General features: G+C 38.7%; 4 protein-coding genes across 6 annotated transcripts; 3 read left to right on the top strand and 1 right to left on the bottom strand.

Annotated features, from left to right (window-relative positions):
- Positions 1-11: 11 nt before the first annotated feature.
- On the bottom strand, positions 12-2055 carry LOC103958604 (peptidyl-prolyl cis-trans isomerase CYP20-1). 2 transcript variants are annotated; one of them, XM_009370888.3, is made up of 8 exons: positions 1894-2055; positions 1728-1790; positions 1576-1642; positions 1187-1234; positions 1060-1083; positions 773-955; positions 595-670; positions 12-273 (listed from the first exon to the last, which is right to left on the bottom strand). In XM_009370888.3, the coding sequence occupies exons 1-8, from the start codon at positions 1972-1974 to the stop codon at positions 135-137; spliced, it is 681 nt and encodes a 226-aa protein (XP_009369163.2). In that variant the 5' UTR covers positions 1975-2055; the 3' UTR covers positions 12-134. The 2 variants fall into 2 exon arrangements, with proteins under 2 accessions (XP_009369163.2, XP_009369164.2); XM_009370889.3 differs by having other exon boundaries at positions 599-670.
- A 1165-nt stretch (positions 2056-3220) lies between these two features.
- LOC103958605 (phosphoinositide phospholipase C 6-like) lies at positions 3221-6862 on the top strand. Its single transcript, XM_009370890.3, has 9 exons — positions 3221-3790; positions 4523-4719; positions 4831-4966; positions 5083-5262; positions 5346-5572; positions 5667-5784; positions 5909-6061; positions 6149-6235; positions 6335-6862. The coding sequence occupies exons 1-9, from the start codon at positions 3440-3442 to the stop codon at positions 6647-6649; spliced, it is 1764 nt and encodes a 587-aa protein (XP_009369165.2). The 5' UTR covers positions 3221-3439; the 3' UTR covers positions 6650-6862.
- Positions 6863-10155: 3293 nt separating this feature from the next.
- LOC103958607 (phosphoinositide phospholipase C 2) lies at positions 10156-14191 on the top strand. Of its 2 annotated transcripts, none has more exons than XM_009370891.3 (9): positions 10156-10588; positions 10736-10932; positions 11424-11559; positions 11638-11883; positions 11983-12218; positions 12639-12756; positions 13142-13294; positions 13372-13458; positions 13697-14191. In XM_009370891.3, the coding sequence occupies exons 1-9, from the start codon at positions 10268-10270 to the stop codon at positions 13988-13990; spliced, it is 1788 nt and encodes a 595-aa protein (XP_009369166.2). In that variant the 5' UTR covers positions 10156-10267; the 3' UTR covers positions 13991-14191. The 2 variants fall into 2 exon arrangements, with proteins under 2 accessions (XP_009369166.2, XP_009369167.2); XM_009370892.3 differs by having other exon boundaries at positions 10157-10588; positions 11986-12218.
- A 121-nt stretch (positions 14192-14312) lies between these two features.
- On the top strand, positions 14313-19323 carry LOC103958608 (NF-X1-type zinc finger protein NFXL2). The gene is made up of 14 exons (XM_009370894.2): positions 14313-15513; positions 15625-15738; positions 15841-15896; positions 16110-16176; positions 16478-16570; positions 16896-16981; positions 17099-17261; positions 17373-17546; positions 17717-17907; positions 18034-18115; positions 18265-18471; positions 18553-18642; positions 18729-18905; positions 19001-19323. Exons 1-13 carry the CDS (start codon positions 14395-14397, stop codon positions 18882-18884), a joined length of 2598 nt encoding a protein of 865 aa, XP_009369169.2. The 5' UTR covers positions 14313-14394; the 3' UTR covers positions 18885-18905; positions 19001-19323.
- Positions 19324-20858: the final 1535 nt, after the last annotated feature.

The raw sequence follows: 20858 nt of genomic DNA, 5'->3' as shown, positions 1-20858 counted from the left end.
CTAGAAGTAACTGAATCGAAACTCGTTTTAGTGATGCATTTATGAGTCTTGTGCAACATAAGCATATAGTATGTTGTAATACTTTTTCACAGGGAGGAGAATCCGATTGCTGTTCGTATGAAAGGTTAGTGTAGTTACATTGGAAGTTCGCCACTGTTGGTGATGACAACCTTGCTCCTAGGTACCCCATCCTTGCCTCCTACTTCTTCGACTTTGGACACTACGTCCATCCCGGAAAGCACCTTGCCAAATACAACATGCTGCCCATCCAACCTTTCAAGAAAAGCAGAGCGAAATGCAGGCATGTCAGTTTACAAAACATTCTGTTCAGATACATGTGCTCGGTCTCCAAATCAAAATATGCATGCCAAAATCATAACCTAGTTCGTAATCGTATGACAGGATTGATCTTATTTCAGTTGTAGGAAAGGATTCTTCTAATGGGAATGGAAACTAGTTGGCACTTGAGAAAAACTTAACAAAATTGATCTCTCCTAACCCTGACTTACTTGAGAAACACCGCGTTTAGAAATTTAGCAATGCTGAATATCTAAAACTGCAGGTATTCCTAGAAGCGTCGAAAGGGAAACCTACCAACCGGTTTTGACTGTTGTGATGAAGAATTGAGATCCGTTGGTGTCAGGCCCAGCATTTGCCATAGAAAGAATCCCTGTTTTTCAGGCAGAAAGTCGAATTCAGATGAGTAGCAATACACTTCCGACATTTACATTTAAACTTCACTTAAATGAGAACTTTAGCAGACTTTACTTGCCTGGCCCGGTGTGCTGTAGTTTGAAGTTTTCATCTGCAAACTTATCACCGTATATTGATTCTCCACCTCGTCCATCACCGAGGGTGAAATCACCTCCCTGTATCATAAAGGTGGGGATAATCCTATGAAATGTACTGCCTTTGTAGTGAAGAGGCTTCCTACTCGTTCCAGTTCCTTTTTCCCCTGAAAAGCGAGGAGGCCTCATTAAACTCGAAAACACAAAATCTGTAGCTTCCATGCAAATGATCACAAGATCACAGACAAGGGAGCTAAAGTTACTCGTCTACCAGTGCAAAGCGCTCGAAAATTCTCTGCATTTGAAACAGAAACTTCGGTTAATTCTTTCCACAGAAATATATCTCAACGAAGAATGAACATATAAACACAATGCTTGCACTTTACTGGGGTACCAACCTATGGTTTTAGGAACTGTTTTTCCAAAGAGACCCATCACAAGGCGACCTGAAAGAAAACAAAACATGAATAAGTAAAATCTACAGCAGCTGATGAACAAAACACAAAGTTCTCATCTTTAATTTAATTTGATCAAATATTGGAGGAAATTAACAACTACCCAGAAATGTTTGCTCGAAACTAATTGATAATATGAATAATTTCAATTAAGCAACATTTATCTGCCAAGTGATTTACAACAGCTGATGAACAAAACCCAAATTTCTTAACTTAATTTAACCATAACATTTAATTGGAAGAAATTAAAAATTACCCAGAAATGTTTGCACATAAGTAATTGATGAAATGACCAATTGGGCAATCAAAATTTCCAGATGAAGAAATCATACCAATGGGTTTCCCATTAATTTCAATGTCGAAGTACACTTTGTGAGTCACTTGCTCCAAATCGTTCTCCTGCCAAAAACAGAAACAAACACAAAAATAAGCAGCTCTGTTGGTTCCCAAAGAAAACTAGCGGGTGAGATTATCAAATCCCCACCTCATGGAGCTCGCTTTTGACAACATTCGGCTTGTTCAGAGCTCCGTCGTCGCCGAGTCGAGTCTGAAATCGAATCGCAAAACAAATTCAAAAAACAATCTGGAGAGAAGAGAAAGCTGCAGAGATTGATTTATGCAGTTGGGAGAAATAGTGGTGGAGTTTGTACCAGGATGAAGGCCAAAGTGCCGAACAGGAGTAGGACCCACAAGAGAGCCGCCGCCGAAACCAGCCTTCTTCCGGTCGCCATCTCGGCGTTTCTTGTTTCTCAGTGCTTCCGGCCGGCAGTTGTGGACTTGTGAGCTGCGGGTGACTGGGACTTGTAAGCTGCGGGTGACTGTGAGTGGGACTGGATGTGTGGGCCTGTCATCTGGAATAAATTTTTGTTTGGGCCCAACTAAGCAAACATTTTAAGGCCGGCCACCCAAGAGTGTATTTTAGGTATCGTTTAGTATGCAGACGGGACGGGACGGGACGGGACAGGACAGAACGGAACAGAACGGGAGTAAAGATGACATCGGATGGAAACAAGGAGGAAGAAGAAGGAGATGGAGAGGTTATAATTTTGTGTTTCACGGATGTGGAACGAGTCGTTCCAGGGGGTGAGGTGGAACGAAAATTCATCCAAAACTCGTCCCGTGGAACAGCTCGTTCCACCCGTTTTAGGCGCACCAAACGTGGGACGGAACTCCTTGTCCCACTCTATTCCGTCCCGTCCCACGTACCAAACAGTTTATTTAAGACACCAACTATGTCCAAAACTGTCAATTTCATTCTTTTTGTAATAACTTCCATACACTTGGTACGTCGTTGTAGTAGTATTCTAAAATATAAGCGCAATGTAGTGTGTTATAACCCTTCTTTGCATCATCTCACATGACTTTTTTCTAACATGTTTCATACTTCGTATCTCTGTGTTATCACTCCATTGTGACAGTATTCTAACATTATTCCAAGAGAAATGTTAATAGGACTTTCTTAAAAATGGCAATCTCCACAAACTCTCTATCACATCATATTTTTTACACAATATTAAGGTTAAACTATAAGGTGACAGAAAATTCATAAAGAATCTCACATTTTAAAGAGTCTCATTAGCATTTTTCTTATTTCAATGTCACATTTTAAAGAATTCCACATTAAATTTGCAAATTAGTAAAAATGGCTTTTTTCGTTGCCTTGTTATTATTAGAATGGGATATAATTCTTTCATGACCAACGTGTAAAATGAAATCATATATGTTTTTGGAACCCGTAAAAAGACGACAACAACAAAATTAGACCCACTTCGAACCTTAGTGTCCAAAGTTCAAAGGTTAAAAAATATGAACCATGCAAATCGAATTCAATGATTCTAATTTATTCACTCGGTTGGCTCACCTCACACAAATAACGATGCTGATTTTTTTTTCACATAAATCAAAGGCCCGGACACTACCGTCCAAAGTGCATCGAATTCCGACGACACCTCGTCAGGCTTTTTATGTTATTTTGTGGGCACGTCAGGGGAGAAGCTTTTGGAGTTGGAACGAACAGTTGATTGGTCGGTTAATCTCCAACGATCCAGCTGATTTTTAGGCCCCCCTCTCGTCTTCCTTCATCACTCCCTCCTCTCACTTTTCCCCTCCTTTTTCTCATTTCATTTTCCCGGGAACCAAACAGAAAACTGAGAAAACCAAAGGAAAAGTCGATCGAATCGGAATTGGAGTTTTTCAATGGGTGACAGCAATGCGCCGCACCACAATTACACGATGTTCAAGTGCTTCAACCGGAAGTTCAAGGCCAGCGTGGCCGGCCCGCCGCCCGACGTGAAGGCGGTGTTCTCGAAGTTTGCCCAGGGCGGGGACCACATGTCCATCGACCAGTTCCGGAGCTTCCTGGTCGAGCACCAGGGCGAGTCGGCTGAGGCCCTCACTATCTCCGACGCCCACACTATCCTCCTCGACTTCACGACCCACCACCCGGGAGAAGCCGCGCACAACAAGAAGCTCGTGGGCGGTCTCACTGTCGAGGATTTCTTTCATTTCTTGTTTCTTGAAGAATTCAACAGTCCAATCAGAAGACAGGTCAAATTTCGTCACTCCCAGCACATGCATTTTGATTTTCTTTTAATTAGATGTTATCGGCACTCTAAAAATTCACTTGGTACTTTGATAACAATGCGACAGAACATTGTTATCGGAGTAATCATGTTGACGCGTGCTCTAAGTTTACAATCTGTTAACATAAGTCGAATGAGAAAACAATTTTTTTTTTTTTTAAATTTCAAATGTATGATGCAGTGATGATTTGAAATGTTTACGGAGCATTACGTGAGTTTAGATGATTGGTCAAGTTAATTCTTGTTAAGATACGTGTTCAAAATACAAAGTCTAGCATGATAAGTTGATAACATAAGTTTGACAAGAAAACTTAATCTGAATCTTTTTGTTTTGAAGTTTTTTCAACGAGTAATGCTACACCTGCTACATAATTTTACCATCTATCTAATAGAGATAGGGTCTGCCAACGCATGTAGGTCTCATCTCTAGCAGAGGATGTACAAATGATGGCATAACTAGATGGTAAAAGTAGCATTTTTGTTTCTTAATTATATATGATATAGGGATGCTTTGAACAAGTGAAATAGAGGCGAGAACCTTCGATAGTGAGACCTAACTATAGAAAGTTTTTATGTTTTCATGAGAGTTGCTTTCCAGATGACGTAGTCAGGCTACCCTACTGAAGATTTATCTCGGAATAGAGGGGCCATATTAGGTTTGTTGTTGGCTAACATGCATGTGAATTTGCAATTACAGGTACACCATGATATGAATGCTCCAATATCACATTACTTCATATATACAGGGCATAATTCCTATCTTACTGGGAATCAACTCAGTAGTGACTGCAGTGATGTCCCAATCATCACGGCATTGCAAAAGGGTGTTAAAGTAATCGAACTCGATTTGTGGCCAAACTCTGCAAAAGATGATGTTCAAGTTTATCATGGAAGGTACTTACCTAGCTGTTAGCTCAGTTGATCATCTTAAATCATGTTTCGATTGTAGATTCATAGTTAGCAATGACGATTGAACCAAAAATGAATACATTCTGTGCAATGTAGGACCTTGACCGCTCCTGTGACGCTAATCAAATGCTTGAAGTCGATAAAAGAACATGCTTTTGATAAATCTCCATACCCTGTTGTTATAACTTTTGAAGATCACCTTACTCCCAAACTTCAGGCAAAAGTTGCAGAGGTTAGCTTTCATATTCGAATCTTGTGTGTAAAGGTTTAGATTTCAGTTGAACTTTGCATCTGTTGCTTTCACATCGTTGTTTTCTGACCTCAAGTTTGTGATTTTGCATAATGTAGATGGTTATCCAAACATTTGTAGACACGCTGTATTATCCGGGCGCAGAAGACCAGATGGTAGAGTTCCCATCGCCCGAATCTTTAAAAAACCGAATTATTATCTCAACAAAACCGCCAAAAGAACACAGCGAATCAAAGAGTTCAAAGGACAAGGGTGGTGGAAGGTCTTCATCTGAAGAGGTCAGCTGATAAGTGCAATTAATTTATCTCCCAATTTGGTTACGGGTTTGCTTCTTTTACATTACTTCTTTTACTGGGTTCAGAGTGGGAGTGATCAAGAGGGTGAGGCTATCAACAATGCCAATGCAGCTGAAGCTAAATCATTCCAACAATCAGCGCCCGAGTACAAGCGTCTCATAACAATCCATGCTGGAAAACCGTCGGGTGAATTAAAGGATGCACTAGCGGTTGGTGATAAAGTTAGACGTCTAAGTTTGAGTGAACAGAAGCTTGAAAAGGCGGCTGAAGATCATGGAGCTGATGTCGTAAGGTAATAACTGCAAGAAGTTAGCTTATCCTTTTGTTATCCGTGTTCTTCTCAGTACTAACAGTTCTGTTACTTCTTCTTGTGTTATGCTCTCTAGGTTCACACAGAAGAATGTTCTAAGGGTGTACCCGAAGGGAACAAGATTCAACTCCTCAAATTACGAACCGCATGTTGGGTGGATGCATGGAGCTCAAATGGTTGCATTTAATATGCAGGTTAGTTTCAAGCTTTTCTTTTTGTCATCAGAGATTAGCTTCGAGTTCAAGGTTTCAAGAAAAACATGATTCGATCCCTGTGGGAGATATAGAAACTAGCTAACATGTCAAAATTCTTTAACAGGGAAATGACAAATACAATTGGTTGATGCATGGGATGTTTAGAGCCAACGGGGGGTGTGGTTATCTAAAGAAGCCCGACTTTTTGATGTACAAGGGTCCGAATGGTGAGGTTTTCGATCCTAAAAAGACCTTAACCGTGGTAAAGACGTTGAAGGTGAGTACATTTTGTTTCAACTTAAAAGTGAAGTTCATAGTTGGAGTTCTGAAATGGTCTCATGAGTACATGGATGTTAATTGACAGGTGAAAGTATACATGGGAAACGGATGGCACTTGGATTTCAGCCGGACGCACTTTGATTCCTTCTCCCCTCCGGATTTCTACACAAAGGTTAGATGAATTATACTTTCTATCAACCGAATTATGCGTTTATTTGTTTCATACGAATGTTCAACTCAAAAACTGGGAGTGTTTTGTGGATTATGGCAGGTTTTTATTGTTGGAGTGCCAGCAGATTGTGGTAAGTTCAAAACAAAGATAATTGAGGATGATTGGATACCTGTATGGGATGAAGAGTTTACATTCCCTATGACAGTTCCCGAGCTTGCCATACTCCGGTTAGAAGTCCGAGAGTATAACAGGTCCGAGAAAGACGGTTTTGGCGGGCAAACGTGTTTGCCCGTCTCCGAGTTAAAACCCGGGATCAGGGCAGTCCCCCTGTATGATGAAAAGGGGGAGAAACTCAAATCTGTAAAGCTTCTAATAAGGTTTCAATTCGAGAATGCACTCTCCCTTGCAACATAATTGAGGGCTCGATTGGATGTACCATTCTATAAAACGCTTTTAGTCACTAGTACATTCTAACAAGCCCTAAGCGGTATGCAAGTGTGTATGTAATTAGTGATATTGTTAATTATGTTTCCGATTTTGACTTGTATCGAGGCCGTGACTTTGACTCATGAGTTTTGTTAGTGGGATCATATTTTATAAACATATAAATTATAAATTAACTTTTAATCGTCGCTTGCTAATCATCTTATGAGATTGTTTAATGCTTAATCAAGTTTTAAGTCAAATCAGTTGGGTAGTGTTTGACTTGCTATATATTACTAGATGCGTCCAATGTGCTGTTCTACGAGCATTCATGAGAGCAAATTATAAATTAATTACATTACAATGATTCTCGTTATTTTGGTCATCTACCGTTGAATTTGATATTAGGGTTGGAGTTAAGACACTAAAATATTTATGTATTGTCATTATAGCTTTTGAGATCTTTTGTTAAAACACTTGTAGTTTTAATTTTGGTAATTGGAGTTTCGTAGTTTACTTAAATTTTAATTTAGGAGAACCCGTTAAATCAACAAACCTAATTTGACGTTTTTGTCATGCAATAAAACAAGCAGAGAGGAAAAATTGGCCTTTTGAAACTTGGCAGGTCTAATTTTCTTAAATTTGCACCTCAATATCCAAATTACACTCAAACGTTGAAATTCACGATTTCTCCCAAAAGTGCTTTAGTCTAAAAGATCGTTATAAGCGGCAGCCCCCTCAACTTGTTTATGATTTGACAAAAACGGTAATTTCTATTCGTTGATTTAACCTATTATCTTTGATAGAAATCTTATCAAACTACATAAATTTAGGGATAATGTTTGCGTCATCCACTTGCGGCTAATGAATCTTTATTGTTCAAATATCATAATCGAAATCGTTCATTCTCTTTATCAGTATCTAAATATCATATGTGCAAAAATTATTCAATTTGAAGATCTTTTAGTGATTTATATGCATAAAGAAATGGACGGTTCATCATGATGATCTTACTTGTTCTTAAAATATCGATTGGTTTAACACTTATAGATGACTAAATGATTTTTAAAATTTAATTGTATTTACAAACATAATCTTTAAATGATGATAAAACGAATAATAATTCTAACTATAATGTTCAAATGATAGTAGTTCGTTAACCATAAGTACAAATACAAGTAAGTTTCCCTATAAGAACACAAGCAATATCCTAAATTTATTTGCCAGAATTTAGACCATTGAAAACAGGATTTTTCCCTTTCTTTTTTGGTTGGAATTGGAAATAGAAATTGACAGAAAAGAAAAATAAATAAAAATAAAAATAATGCCAATTCAAAATAATAAAATAATTTTTAACGAAAAATCCATTGTATATTAAAAAGTTAAACTTAATATTATTCATTTTATTTTTATTATTAAAATTAAAAAATTTTAAACAATTTTTATTAGTATTTCTAAGAATAAAAGGTGTCGACAAGAAATGACAGTAATTAATGATGATTGTAGGGACATGGAAGTCGAAGGATCATCCCAATATTTTAAAAGTTGATGACTTGGATGACGGATCCATCCATGTCGACGTTGGTGCCAATGTCGTTTTCTTTCTGCATGATCCCACTGAGCTGGAACCCATTGACAATTTTCTCTCTCATTTAATTATTTTCAAGGTACCACTAATCCACTACTGCTCCAATCCAATCCTATGAACCTAAAAAAATGACTCTAAAAAGCACGATTTATTTGATTCGACGATTAAAAATTAAAAATGATGTATGAGAAATAAAAATAAATATGTAGATAACATTACTCTTTTTCACTACAGATTGATTTCAATTTTTATTTCATAAAAAACGTTTTCAATCATTTTAAAATACATACAAATCTAAGTTTACAAGTAAAACAATAACATTCTTTTATATGTTGATTAAGTGCAAATTACTCTTTTAAATTTTTTTTAGTACATTAATATTTTTACATTAAGTGGAGGAGGGGTTTGGTTTAGCCATACAATAGGCAATCTAATTTGATATCGAATTCGTCATTCAAAAGATTCAAACATAAGAACTCTCACTTGTAGAAGAATACTATTAGACCATACTACTGAACGATAAGTGCAAGTTACTCTTTTGAGTATTAAAAAACCACATGAAATACGAACACAAGAAAATGAAATAAGCATTTCTAAATGAGAACTTTAACGAAAAACTCTCTGTAATGTTAATTTTAACGAAAAATCATATTTTTACACTAAAAATTCAATCCTGGTACTATTCATTTTATTCTTTATTTTATCTTTATCGTTAAAACTCAAAATTTACAAATATTTTTTTATCGGTTTTCCTTTTCTAAATACCCGAGCGAGAATGTTGGATGTTTCGGATTATGTTTTAATTTGTTGTATATCCCAATAAAGTTAATAAACTAACACGCAATGTTTATCCATTTATTCAGAAGCTCGAAAAGGCAACAAAGCCCACCTTATCTCACCTATAATTAATACAAATAAACAATAAAAATAAAAAAATAAAAAAAATAAGAAAAACACATAAACAATGTTTTATTTAAAGGATAATACACATAAAACAATGTTAAGTCAACATTTTTGTTTCGTCGACATAAAATAATTTTAAGTATTGATTAAAATATTTTTATTTTTTTAATATACTTTAATATGCGAATATCCTTTCTTATAACATTTCTGTCCACTCGCATATCATTTGTTAATAGTTGACATTCAAACTTTAGCATCAATAGTTCAACAGTTAAGCGAGTTAATTCACAAAGTTGATGTTTAAAAGGTATTTTAGGTAAAATAATTGATGAGAATAAATTACTCTTTATTTTGGTTTTGAGATTATTGTCTTTCGTCAATTATTTTGATCATTTCGTGAAATTTTTTTTCTAAAATAAGACCAAAAGGCAAAAATTACTCTCATATATGTCCAAACAATTAGGAAAACTAATGAAAATGACTTGAAAACTTTGAGTTTTAACAATAAAGATAAAATAAAAGGTAAAGTGAATAGTACAATGATTGACTTTTTAGTGTAAAAATGTGATTTTTTGTTAAAATAACAGTATCGGAAGCTTTTCGTTAAAGTTCCCAAAACAATTTGACCAATTGTTTATTAAATTAAAAGCATTTTTGTTATTATAAACTTTGTTTAAATTACAAAATGATCAGAATACTTAATAATAGACAAATTTAAAAATCACTTTTATTAATTTAAAATCTCAAAAAATTAAAAAAAAAAAAAAAAAAAAAGAGTTGTGCCGTTTTTAAGAACTATTTTACCAAAAATGCCTAATTAAAATGTAAGAGAAAGTAGGCAATTTTATAAAGAAAGACTGAGAAAATACGACAAAAAGTCCAATCGACAAGGACCGCAACGTCACCATATTGAAGGTCCGCAACGTCACTTCATTAAATTTACTCACCAGTCCACAACGTGGGGTGGTGGGTCCCACCCCGCGTTCCATTCCTTCTAGAGTTACTTCACTCTCCCCACCCTCTCTCTATTCCCCAACCAACCAGACACCGACGCGGGAAAGGCAAATTCCCTCCAAATCCTCCGGCTCCGGATTCCGATAGAAGCAAGGCGATCGTCCATGTCCAAACAGACCTACAGAGTCTGCTTCTGCTTCCAGCGGCGCTTCAAGCTCGCCGTCTCGGAAGCACCGCCGGAGGTCAGGGCCTTTTTCGTTCAGTACTCGGAGAATGGCATCATGACCGCCGATCACTTCCACCGCTTCCTGAAGGAAGTCCAGAAGGAGGAGAGCGCCACCAAGGAGTTAGCTCAGGCCCTTATCGAACAGAGCCTCGCCGAGTTCAAACACCTCAACATCTTCCACCGCAAGGTCTTCAATCTCGAAGCATTCTTCAAGTACCTCTTCGGCGACATCAACCCCCCAATCTCTCCAGCTCTCGGGGTACACATCATTTTAACTTTACTTTTAATTTAACAATGGAATTAATTTTTGGTAACTTCAGTTGTTTTTATGATTTTTTTTGTTAATTTTTTGGTATGAATTTTGATATATATATATATATATATATATTTTTTTTTTTTATTGTAGGTGCACCATGATATGAGTGCGCCATTGTCGCATTATTTCATACACACAGGGCACAACTCTTATCTGACCGGGAACCAGCTGAGCAGTCACGGCAGTGACGTTCCGATTATAGAAGCTCTTCGCAGAGGAGTGAAGGTGATTGAGCTGGATATTTGGCCTAATTCGAACAAAGACGATGTCGATGTGCTTCACGGAGGGTATGGTTACTGTCAAATTTGCAATCTTTATGCTCTAATTTTGTTACCCATTTGGACAAATATGCTAAAACAAGTAATGGAATGGTGGAATATGCTCTAATTTTGTTACCCATTTGGACAAATTTGCGATCTTTGTCCTGTAATTTTGTTACTCATTTCGACAAATATGCTAAATCTAGTAATAGAATAGTGAAACTATGTATGTAGTTCGGTTTTGTGCCGAACTTGGGACGAAAATCGGTTTTGTTTTATTAGGACATTGACGAGACCAGTGAAGCTTATCTTTGTGCTGTAATTTACCTGTTTGGATAAATATGTTTAAAAGCTAGTAATGGAATAGTGAATTATATGTACGCTATTAATTTGCGATCTTTGTTCTGTAATTTTGTTACCTAACTGGAGAAATTTGCTATACCTAGTAACGGAATAGTGAAACTATGTAGTTTGTTTTTGTACCGAATTGAGACAAAAGTCGGTTTGTTTTGTTATAGGACGTTGACTACACCGGTGGAACTTATCAAGTGTTTGAGGTCTATCAAGGAACATGCCTTTGCTGCCTCTGAATATCCTGTTGTGATTACTTTAGAAGACCACCTTACCCCTGATCTTCAAGCCAAAGTTGCTCAGGTTGGTATTTGCAATCGCGTTATTAGGATTTTAAACTCGAATGGTCTGGTATTTATTGTTTTGTCAGCCATTTTCTAGATGCTCACTGAAACATTTGGGGACGTGCTGTTTCATCCTGGCTCGGAGTGTTTGAAAGAATTTCCATCTCCAGCGTCGCTAAAGAAAAGGATTATTATTTCAACCAAACCGCCTAAGAAATATCCTGAGGCAAAGAATGCTGTGCGAGGAGAAAGTGATCCAAAGAGTGGAAAGACTCCAGCTGATGAGGAAGCGTGGGGTAAAGAAGTTCCGGACGCCAAAGGTGCAACTGTGGCAAATGACAAGGTGTGGAGATTTTTTTAGTGTAACTGCTGCATTGCTGATGTGGTGTGCCAAGCTTTTTTAGTTTATTTTATTTAATTTTTAACTTCAGTTGTGTTTTAGCAGGATGAATTGGATAAAGAAGATAGCAATGAGGAGGAAGATGTTGATTATGGTGGTTCCAAGTCCGAGCAAAATGTAGCACCTGAATATAAGCATTTAATTGCCATTCATGCTGGGAAACCTAAAGGTGGATTAGCAGAGTGTCTCAAAGTAGATGCAGATAAAGTGCGGCGTATAAGCTTAAGTGAGCAACAGCTCGAGAAGGCAGTAGAAACGTACGGAAAGGAAATCATCAGGTATTTGACTCACATCTTTTATGAACTGTGTTGTTAAGGGATCCTCTTCCCATCTATAACTTGCGCTCACATGCCATTAACTCTTACTAAAATAAGAATGTAGCACCAGTGAGACAATCATATCGTGTCATGTGAGTTCAAGTTTCATTTGAGTACTGGTTAACCTTAAAACAACGCACTTACTGTTCAGTGCTAATTACATTACAATTATTTGATAGACTTTACATTATTGTCCTGGATAGATCTTATTAAGCCAGTGCAGGCGTACCGCCTACCATCACTTCTGTTATGCGTGTAGAGTCATGCATTTAGCCATTTTCTTGTCCAGTACATTAATGTGTATTTAGGAATCATAATGTATACTTGCATCTTGATTATTGGAAGAAAAAACTTTCCACACTGATGACTGGTTTCATATAGGTTTACTCAGAGGAATATTCTGAGGGTGTACCCAAAGGGCATACGTGTGGACTCATCAAATTACAACCCAATGATTGGGTGGTCGTATGGGGCTCAAATGGTTGCATTTAATATGCAGGTAAAATTTTTGTGTATTTAAAGGTCTAATTTTCACCAGTTGTGGGATAGGCCAGTTGGCAGGGGGGCAAACTGCCTGCCCCCTTGCACCTGAGTTTGAAATCCCCATCCCCTTAAATTAGAGTAGTTTAGAATATCGTCTTGCCAGAAAGGTCTATTTTTCCATATTGGTGGTGCCTAATTATTATCCATTGTGTTAATTAAGTATTATTTTTGTTTCCTCCCCTTACATGGGAAATGGTTGGCGTTGTCTAGTGGTCCCAATATTGGTTTGAGGGTCAATGGAGGATCACTTAGGTTCTATGGCTTTCGAAATAGAGATAAATAAATGAATAATTTCTTGGCTTACCTCTTGCAAATACTTATAGCGGGTTTCCTTGTGACAGGGATATGGAAGACCATTGTGGGTGATGCAGGGAATGTTTAGAGCCAATGGCGGGTGCGGCTATGTGAAAAAACCGGATTTTCTTTTGAAGAGTGGTTCACATAATGAGGTGTTTGATCCTAAAAATGGTTTACCAGTGAAAAAAACTTTGAAGGTGAGCACCATATTGCTAGGCTTCTGACTGTCGTCACTTGTTTTGTCGTAGCTAATGGTTATTCATTTGTTTTCTAGGTAAAAGTATATATGGGAGAAGGATGGTACTATGATTTCAAGCACACGCACTTTGATGCGTATTCTCCTCCGGATTTTTATGCAAGGGTAGGTTGAAGCAGTCTACATCATCGTTATCACTTCTCGTATTTGGGAATGTTTGTGTACATTGTTGTTGTCTCGCGGGTTTTTGCTGTTTCCTTGTGATTTCACCTGCGCATTTTTACCACTCCCGTTTTCCAGTGCTGTTGGTTTTGTCTGCATGCTTTTACTAGCATGTTTCAGGAACTCCCGGATCATGTATACCAAAGAATCGAAAATGTGATATCAACTTTGTAACGTTCAGGTAGGAATTGCTGGAGTTGCTGATGATAGCGTGATGAAAAAGACAAAGGCCCTAGAGGACAATTGGGTTCCGGCCTGGAACGAAGAATTCGAATTCCCATTAACCGTTCCAGAACTAGCTGTGCTCCGCATTGAAGTTCATGAGTACGACATGTCGGAGAAGGACGACTTTGGAGGCCAAACCTGCCTGCCGGTGTCTGAGCTACGAAGAGGGATTCGAGCAGTTCCCTTACACTGCCCCAAGGGAGAGAAGTACAAATCGGTGAAGCTTCTTATGCACTTCGATTTTGTTTGAAAAAAAACCTGGTTCCCATGTTGTGTCGCCGGAGAAGAAGAGAACACTACAATAATGTAAAGCCTTTTGTTGTATTTGGTTATACGTTATTTAGTCCTGTGTGAGATTTATGTCATACGACGTCGTGTACCTGGAAGTTATGTCATTTGTAACAGTTTGTAACTTTTTCTTCCTCAATAAAATTTGCAAGCTTTTGCATCATTTGGTATTTTATTTTATTTTATTTGGGCCTCGTGGGCCGGGCCAAATAGTAAATGGACTTTAGTTATTTGGAGGCCCATCAATAATCCGACCAATTTAGAGACTTTCCATGTGCCGACGTGCCGTGGCGCTCAAAATCTCCGAAATCTGCCGCGCTCTGTGAAACAAGTAAAAGATCGACTCTTGGCCCCGAAATTCCCAAAATGCCCTCGAACCACTCGGACTCCGACACCGACTCCGACCAGAGCCAATCCGGCTCCGGACCGGTTCGCCACTCGGATCTCTCCGACTCCATTTTCCGAACCTACTTGGAATTCACAGGAAAATCAACAGCGACCACCGCCGACCTCTCCAAGATCCAATCTTTCCTGACGTCATCGTCCTCCGGCGCTCTGTCATGCCTGATATGCCTGGAGCGGATCCGGCCCGCCGACCCGACCTGGTCCTGCACCTCCGTCTGTTTCTCCGTCTTCCACCTGATCTGCATCCAGAGCTGGGCGCGCCAGGCATCCGATTTGTCCGCCTTGCGGGCCTCCATGCGCCTCCCCATTTCCGCCCAGAAAGCCGCCGAGGTATCAGTCTGGAACTGCCCCAAATGTAGGATAGAGTACCCCCATTCCCAAATCCCCAAGAATTATTACTGCTTCTGTGGAATGCTCGAGAACCCACCGAGCGATGACCCGTGGGTTCTGCCGCATTCGTGCGGCGAGGTCTGCAATCGGCCGCTGAAGCACGGCTGCGGCCACCATTGCTTGCTTCTTTGCCACCCGGGTCCCTGCCCGTCCTGCCCGAAGCTCGTAGAATCTCGGTGCTTTTGTGGGTCTGTGAAGGACGTCCGGCGATGTGGGTTTAAGCATTTCTCTTGTAACAATGCTTGTAAGAAGGTATTGGCTTGTGGGATCCACCGGTGTTCGGAGATTTGCCACCAGGGGCCCTGCTCGCCGTGCCGGGTGCGGGGAGTGTACCGGTGCCAATGTGGGAAGAAGGAGGAGGAGAAGGAGTGTTGTGAGCGGCTTGATTTTAGGTGTGAGGAGCCGTGCGAGAAGGTGCTTGGCTGTGGGCAGCATAAGTGTACCAAAGGGTGTCATTTGGGGGAGTGCGGGCCGTGCCCGTCCCAGGGCAAGAGGACATGCCCCTGTGGAAAGAGAATGCATGAGGGATTGTCTTGCAAAGCCTCTGTGCCTTTGTGTGGTTCAACTTGTGATAAGATGCTCAGTTGTGGCTACCATAGGTGCCCGGAGAGGTGTCATCGTGGGGAGTGCATTGAGACTTGCAGAACAGTTGTCATCAAGTCGTGCCGGTGTGGGAGCTTGAAAAAGGAGGTATGACGTTTGCTATTTTGCTCAAATTTAGAATCTTTCGATCAAAGAGGGATTGATTCACTTGTTAGCTTATGAGTTCACTAAAAGATAGTGTAATTGGATCTAGAATAGGTTCCTTGCCATCAAGATTTAGCATGCGAAAGGAAGTGCCAGAGACTAAGGGACTGTGGGCGGCATGCTTGTAAGCGCCGGTGCTGTGATGGGGACTGCCCACCGTGCTCAGAGGTTTGTGTTCCTGGTTTGGCTTCTGATTTTAGGTCTATACTGGTAAAATTCTGATTTTAGGTCTATAATCGTTTGTGTTTGTATTGATTTTTGAACTGTTAGATTTGTGGAAGAAAGCTACGATGTAGGAACCACAAGTGCCCATCTCCATGCCATCGGTATGTTTCCCTATCCTGTGGCAGATCTGTAGTCACATTAGTTGAGCTGGAACATTCTGTTATTCAATAGTGTGGATATAATATGTATATTATTCAAGAGAAATCTTCAGAGTTAAAGTGATGAACAGTTTTTCTTTTCAAATAGTTTGAAGCTTTAGATGAAAATGAAAAGGTTTTAGTTGCAAATTATGAAGTACAGTTTTGTTCCTGCAGAGGTGCTTGTGCTCCGTGCCCAGTGATGGTGACAATTACATGTGCATGCGGTCAGACACACTTTGAGGTGCAGGTTTTTGCCATTGTAGTTCATCTCTATATACTTGGTGGTGATTCAAACTGTCTCATTAGGATAAACAACATGTATACTAACAGAGGTGTTGCTTGTGACTGCTGCAAAAGGATTGCAATTTTTGTTCTTTGAGTGAACATCTTTTCTGATATTTTTTTTTAAACTTTCCGGGTTAATATCGTTAGAAAAGCAGACCTGGTTCATAGCATGTTGCACAACAAAAGTTTTCTTATGTTCCTTTGCCAAATTGGTCTGAAGATGTATTTTCCACTTTCCAAATGGATTTTGTATACAGGTTCCTTGCGGTACTGAGATGGATCAAAAGCCTCCCAGATGTCGTAAGCCATGCCCTATTACTCCTTTATGCAGGCATGGACCAAATTCCAAGGTACGGTTGGTTGGTTTGGCCTAGTTTGTCTCAAGGTTTGTGTCAAGGATCTACACTTGAGCTTTATTGGAACATACATGTAGGTTCTTAAAATTATAGCATGACCATTATCATGAATGTGCAGTTAATAGATACTTAGGAGTTAGGACTGTCATCGAAGTGTAGTTTTAGTAATATCTGATTCTTCCAAAATTTGAGTGTCTTTTAGTTTTGTTATATCCTAATGTTCTTTATTTTTTATTTTATTAGGGACAAGAAAAATGCTACCCCTATTTAACAGTGCCTTGTGTTATGGTAATGACAATTATTTTTGTTCTTTCCCCAGCCACATAAGTGCCATTATGGAGCCTGCCACCCGTGTAGATTACTTTGTGAGGAAGAATACCCATGTGGCCACAAGTGCAAGCTAAGGTTTGCTGGATTTTTTTCAATGCATTATTTCAATTTTTAGCTATTCTCTGGAAAATATCTCTAACATACTTCCTTTATACAACTAATTTCAGTAAATTCATTTATTTTAATCTTCAGGTGTCATGGTCCTAAACCTCCTCCGAATCCGGAATTTACGTTGAAACCTAAGAAGAAGAAGTCCTTTCATCAGAGTGAATCTACTCCAGGATCTCCATGCCCTCCATGCCCAGAACTTGTTTGGAGGTCATGTGTTGGCCAGCACATTGGAGCAGATAAAATGGTGTGTTTGATACCACAGAATGTCAACTAAAACTACTTGACTTAGTTATATCAACTTGGCCTCATATTTTATCCTGAATTCCACTTATCATTTGTTTGTGCCTTGGATCAGATGGTCTGCTCAGATAACACACTATTTTCCTGTGAAAACTTGTGCGGAAATCCTCTACCTTGTGGTAATCACTTTTGCACAAAAACTTGTCACCCCCTCAAGAATCAAACGGTGCCATCAGTCCGGCAAGCAAGAAGTGAGCCTTGTGAGAAGTGTCAACTTCCTTGCAAAAAGGTGTTACTAATTCCTTCATATTAGACTGCTCTGATGATTCTCTTTAGGATCCTCCACCTTCCATGAAAACTGATCTTTACCTCAATTTTTAGTAAAATTATTATCTTCGACTTTCTTGTAGTACTTTTGAAACTAAATGTTGCATGATTGCTGAAAATGTGTTCATTCAGGAGAGGGAGCCTGCATGTCCTCATCCTTGCCCCTTGCCATGTCATCCTGGAGACTGCCCTCCTTGCAAGGTGCTTGTAAAGCGATCGTGTCACTGTGGTTCCATGGTTCATGTTTTTGAGTGCATATATTTTAACAGCTTGTCCGAAAAGGAGCAAATGACTGCTCGTTCATGTAAGGGGCCTTGTCACAGGTAATACAAATACATGTTTTCTTTTGTTTGTTCGGTTGTACACCTTAAAGTATTATTCCAGTTCTCTCTACTATTTGCTTCCCTTTGAATTAAGAGAGGATCTTAGTGGTGCTGTTCATTATGCAGAAAGTTGCCGTATTGTACTCATCTGTGCCCAGAGATTTGTCATCCTGGTCAATGTTCATCACCCGAAAAGTGCTCTAAAAAGGTTATAATTCTTGTATTACCATAAAATATAAGTTTTATTGAAAATTTTCGTGTTTGTTAGCTCAGGGAAAAGAAAGTGAAGTTATTGCATGAATTATCGTTTCACGCAGTCTTTGGCTTTCTGACTTGATTCTAACTTTATATGCAAAGGTTACCGTCCGTTGTGGATGCCAGAGCTTGAAAAAGGAGTGGTTATGTCACAATGTTCAGGCAGCCTATCGCGATGCTGGTTCTGATCCCAAAGATGTATCTAAGAATCAATTTGGACTTGGACTCATTCCTTGCAATTCCGACTGCAAAAGCAAACAAAAGGTTAATGATTCAGAATTACAGTTGCGTAGACCTAAATCCGTGGAGGTAAGATCTTGAAATTCAAACAGACTTTTGTGATTTGAAACTTGCTGCTGTCATTCTAATGCCATTTTTTGTGTCTTGAAGGTGAAGGAATCAGATAATGATAGGCAAGGACCAAAGAGGAAGAAAAGGCGTGAGCGGGTGCAACAAGTGACTCAAACCTCAACACTGCAAGTACGTATTTCCTTGAAAGAAAAAACTGAGCACTTTGAACTGCCTCGTTATTCACTTGCTAACTGTAACTCTTCATTTTCAAACAGAAAATTATTTCCAACGTGAAACGGTGTCTTCTAGTTTTCACCCTCCTGGTGGTTTTAGCTGCTGTATCATACTACGGATACAAGGGTCTCCTCCGGCTTAATGATTGGATGAATGAAGTTGAAGAGAATCGACAAAGAAGATACCCTCGAATCTAACCAAGGAAAAGCTCCATGAAGGTTATACATTATACGCCAATACCCGATTTGAGTGGTCAGCCTACGTTCTCTTTCCTCACGATCAAGAAAATGGCCTCACCAAGTGCTTTCTGCAGGATGTAGCCGGAATTTTGGCCTTGTTTGTACTAATATGAGTCCTTCAAGCCGATAAACTTGATGATCTCGACGACGCTGACATTCAAACAGAAATCGGAGTGATGGCTCATTTTCACAAGCTTGATTTGGTCCTCTGTTGCTTAGGAAATAAGAATTACAAAGAGAAAAATGAACCCTTCTTACAACATGTGGAATGTATGTTGAACCTTTTTTTTGGTCAAATTTGGGCATCGGTTCTTGGATGTTGATTGAATTGGAGCTTTGGCCATTGAATTAAGAATCCGATGCAATGAAACTTCCAGTCCTTATTGGCACTCTAAAACCCTTTATTATGGATGCAAAACTAATGGCGTTGCTTAAACCAAAGGAGTACGATTCTCTGTTCTTCAAATTTTTTTCCCTCTCCTTATCTCTCATTTTCTTTTTTGTTTCTCTCTATAAAGAAGTCAACATAAAATGCTGACGTGATTTAATCATGAATCTTCAAATAAAAAGGTACTGGAGGAGACCGCGGAAGAGGAGAGAATTAACATCATAAAATATAAAAATAATTTATATTTTATCTAATTATTTTTTTTCCTTTTGTATTAATTAAAACAAAAAAAAAATGATGGGAAAGGGGAATGAATTTTCTGGAAATCGTCGTGCTCCCTCAGTGGGCCTAATTACTCAATTTTGTTTAAAAGTGTATGTCACCCTCATTAACATAGACGTATTTAGGCACCACCACTCCAACTGCTCCCAACTCCCATGGCCATACACGAGAGAGTTAGTAAATCTTGACTTTTTCCCCCATCCACTGCTAATCAATCTTTCAAATTTGGTATGCTTTTGAGTGTTATCTTCTAATCATTTGATTGAATAAATGAAAAGAAAGCTAACGAACATAAACAAGCGGATGAGTGCATAATATGACAACGGAAATGCAAAAATGAATGATGTGTAGGACGAGAGATTTTCAAGTACCTAGTAATTCAGGCTAAATCAGTTAAAAATGTCATACAAAACATTAAACAAATGGATTGAAGATGCACTTTTTTTTTCTTATTAAGTACATCAATATTTTTACACTAAGAGTTCCAGTTCGGCTAAGCCACACAATGGGCAGCCTAATTTGGTATTAAATTTAGCATCCATGAGATTCGAACCTAAGATCTCTCACTTTCAAGTGAAGAGGAGTACTACCAAACCATAGTACTAAATGACAGATTGAATATGCAATTACATGAGCATTACGAAGCCAATAAACAAAAGATTGTCAATGACTTCATCCAATTATGTTTGCATCTAATCACTTTCAAATCCCTTTGTCTCATGTAGCCTAAATCCTGTGGTACTTAAAATTCTGTCGTCCAAACACCTCCTAATATTATTTATTATCATGAAGATGTTCATGGTTATTTGACGTGACTGGCTGCATTGATAACATATTTATTGCTTACAAAAATAACAACAACATGCATATATTAATCAATAAATGTTATGCTTTCATATTAAAGCGTAGAATTTGCTTCTTCGGGTTTTCCTTTAGCTTAGGTTTGTAGAGAGACTTACATTAGAAAAATCATTGTAGTAGTATTTCAAACCAGCAACGCTTATTAAAAATTTAAACACAAAGTCATGCATTCGTGGTTTGCAATGCTGCAATAGTAGCGTCTTATATATGAAAAATAGAAAAAAAACATGCATTACACGAGTATACTGTCAATTGTTTTTCCATACATATGTATGCATGGAGAAGGAGAATGGGATCTTAACCCTACACGTGTCGAACATCTAAGAGACACTTGGGCGCATCCAATTAGGCAAGTGTCTCCCCAGTTTGGCAGCCTTGCTAGAATTTCCGAGTCAAACTGG

Source organism: the organism of the source record quoted next, unplaced genomic scaffold (assembly GCF_019419815.1).
Source record: "Pyrus x bretschneideri cultivar Hongxiangsu unplaced genomic scaffold, Pyrus_bretschneideri_v1 Contig4, whole genome shotgun sequence".
Taxonomy (NCBI): domain Eukaryota; kingdom Viridiplantae; phylum Streptophyta; class Magnoliopsida; order Rosales; family Rosaceae; genus Pyrus; species Pyrus x bretschneideri.
This window is presented reverse-complemented; position numbering and strand designations above follow the sequence as displayed.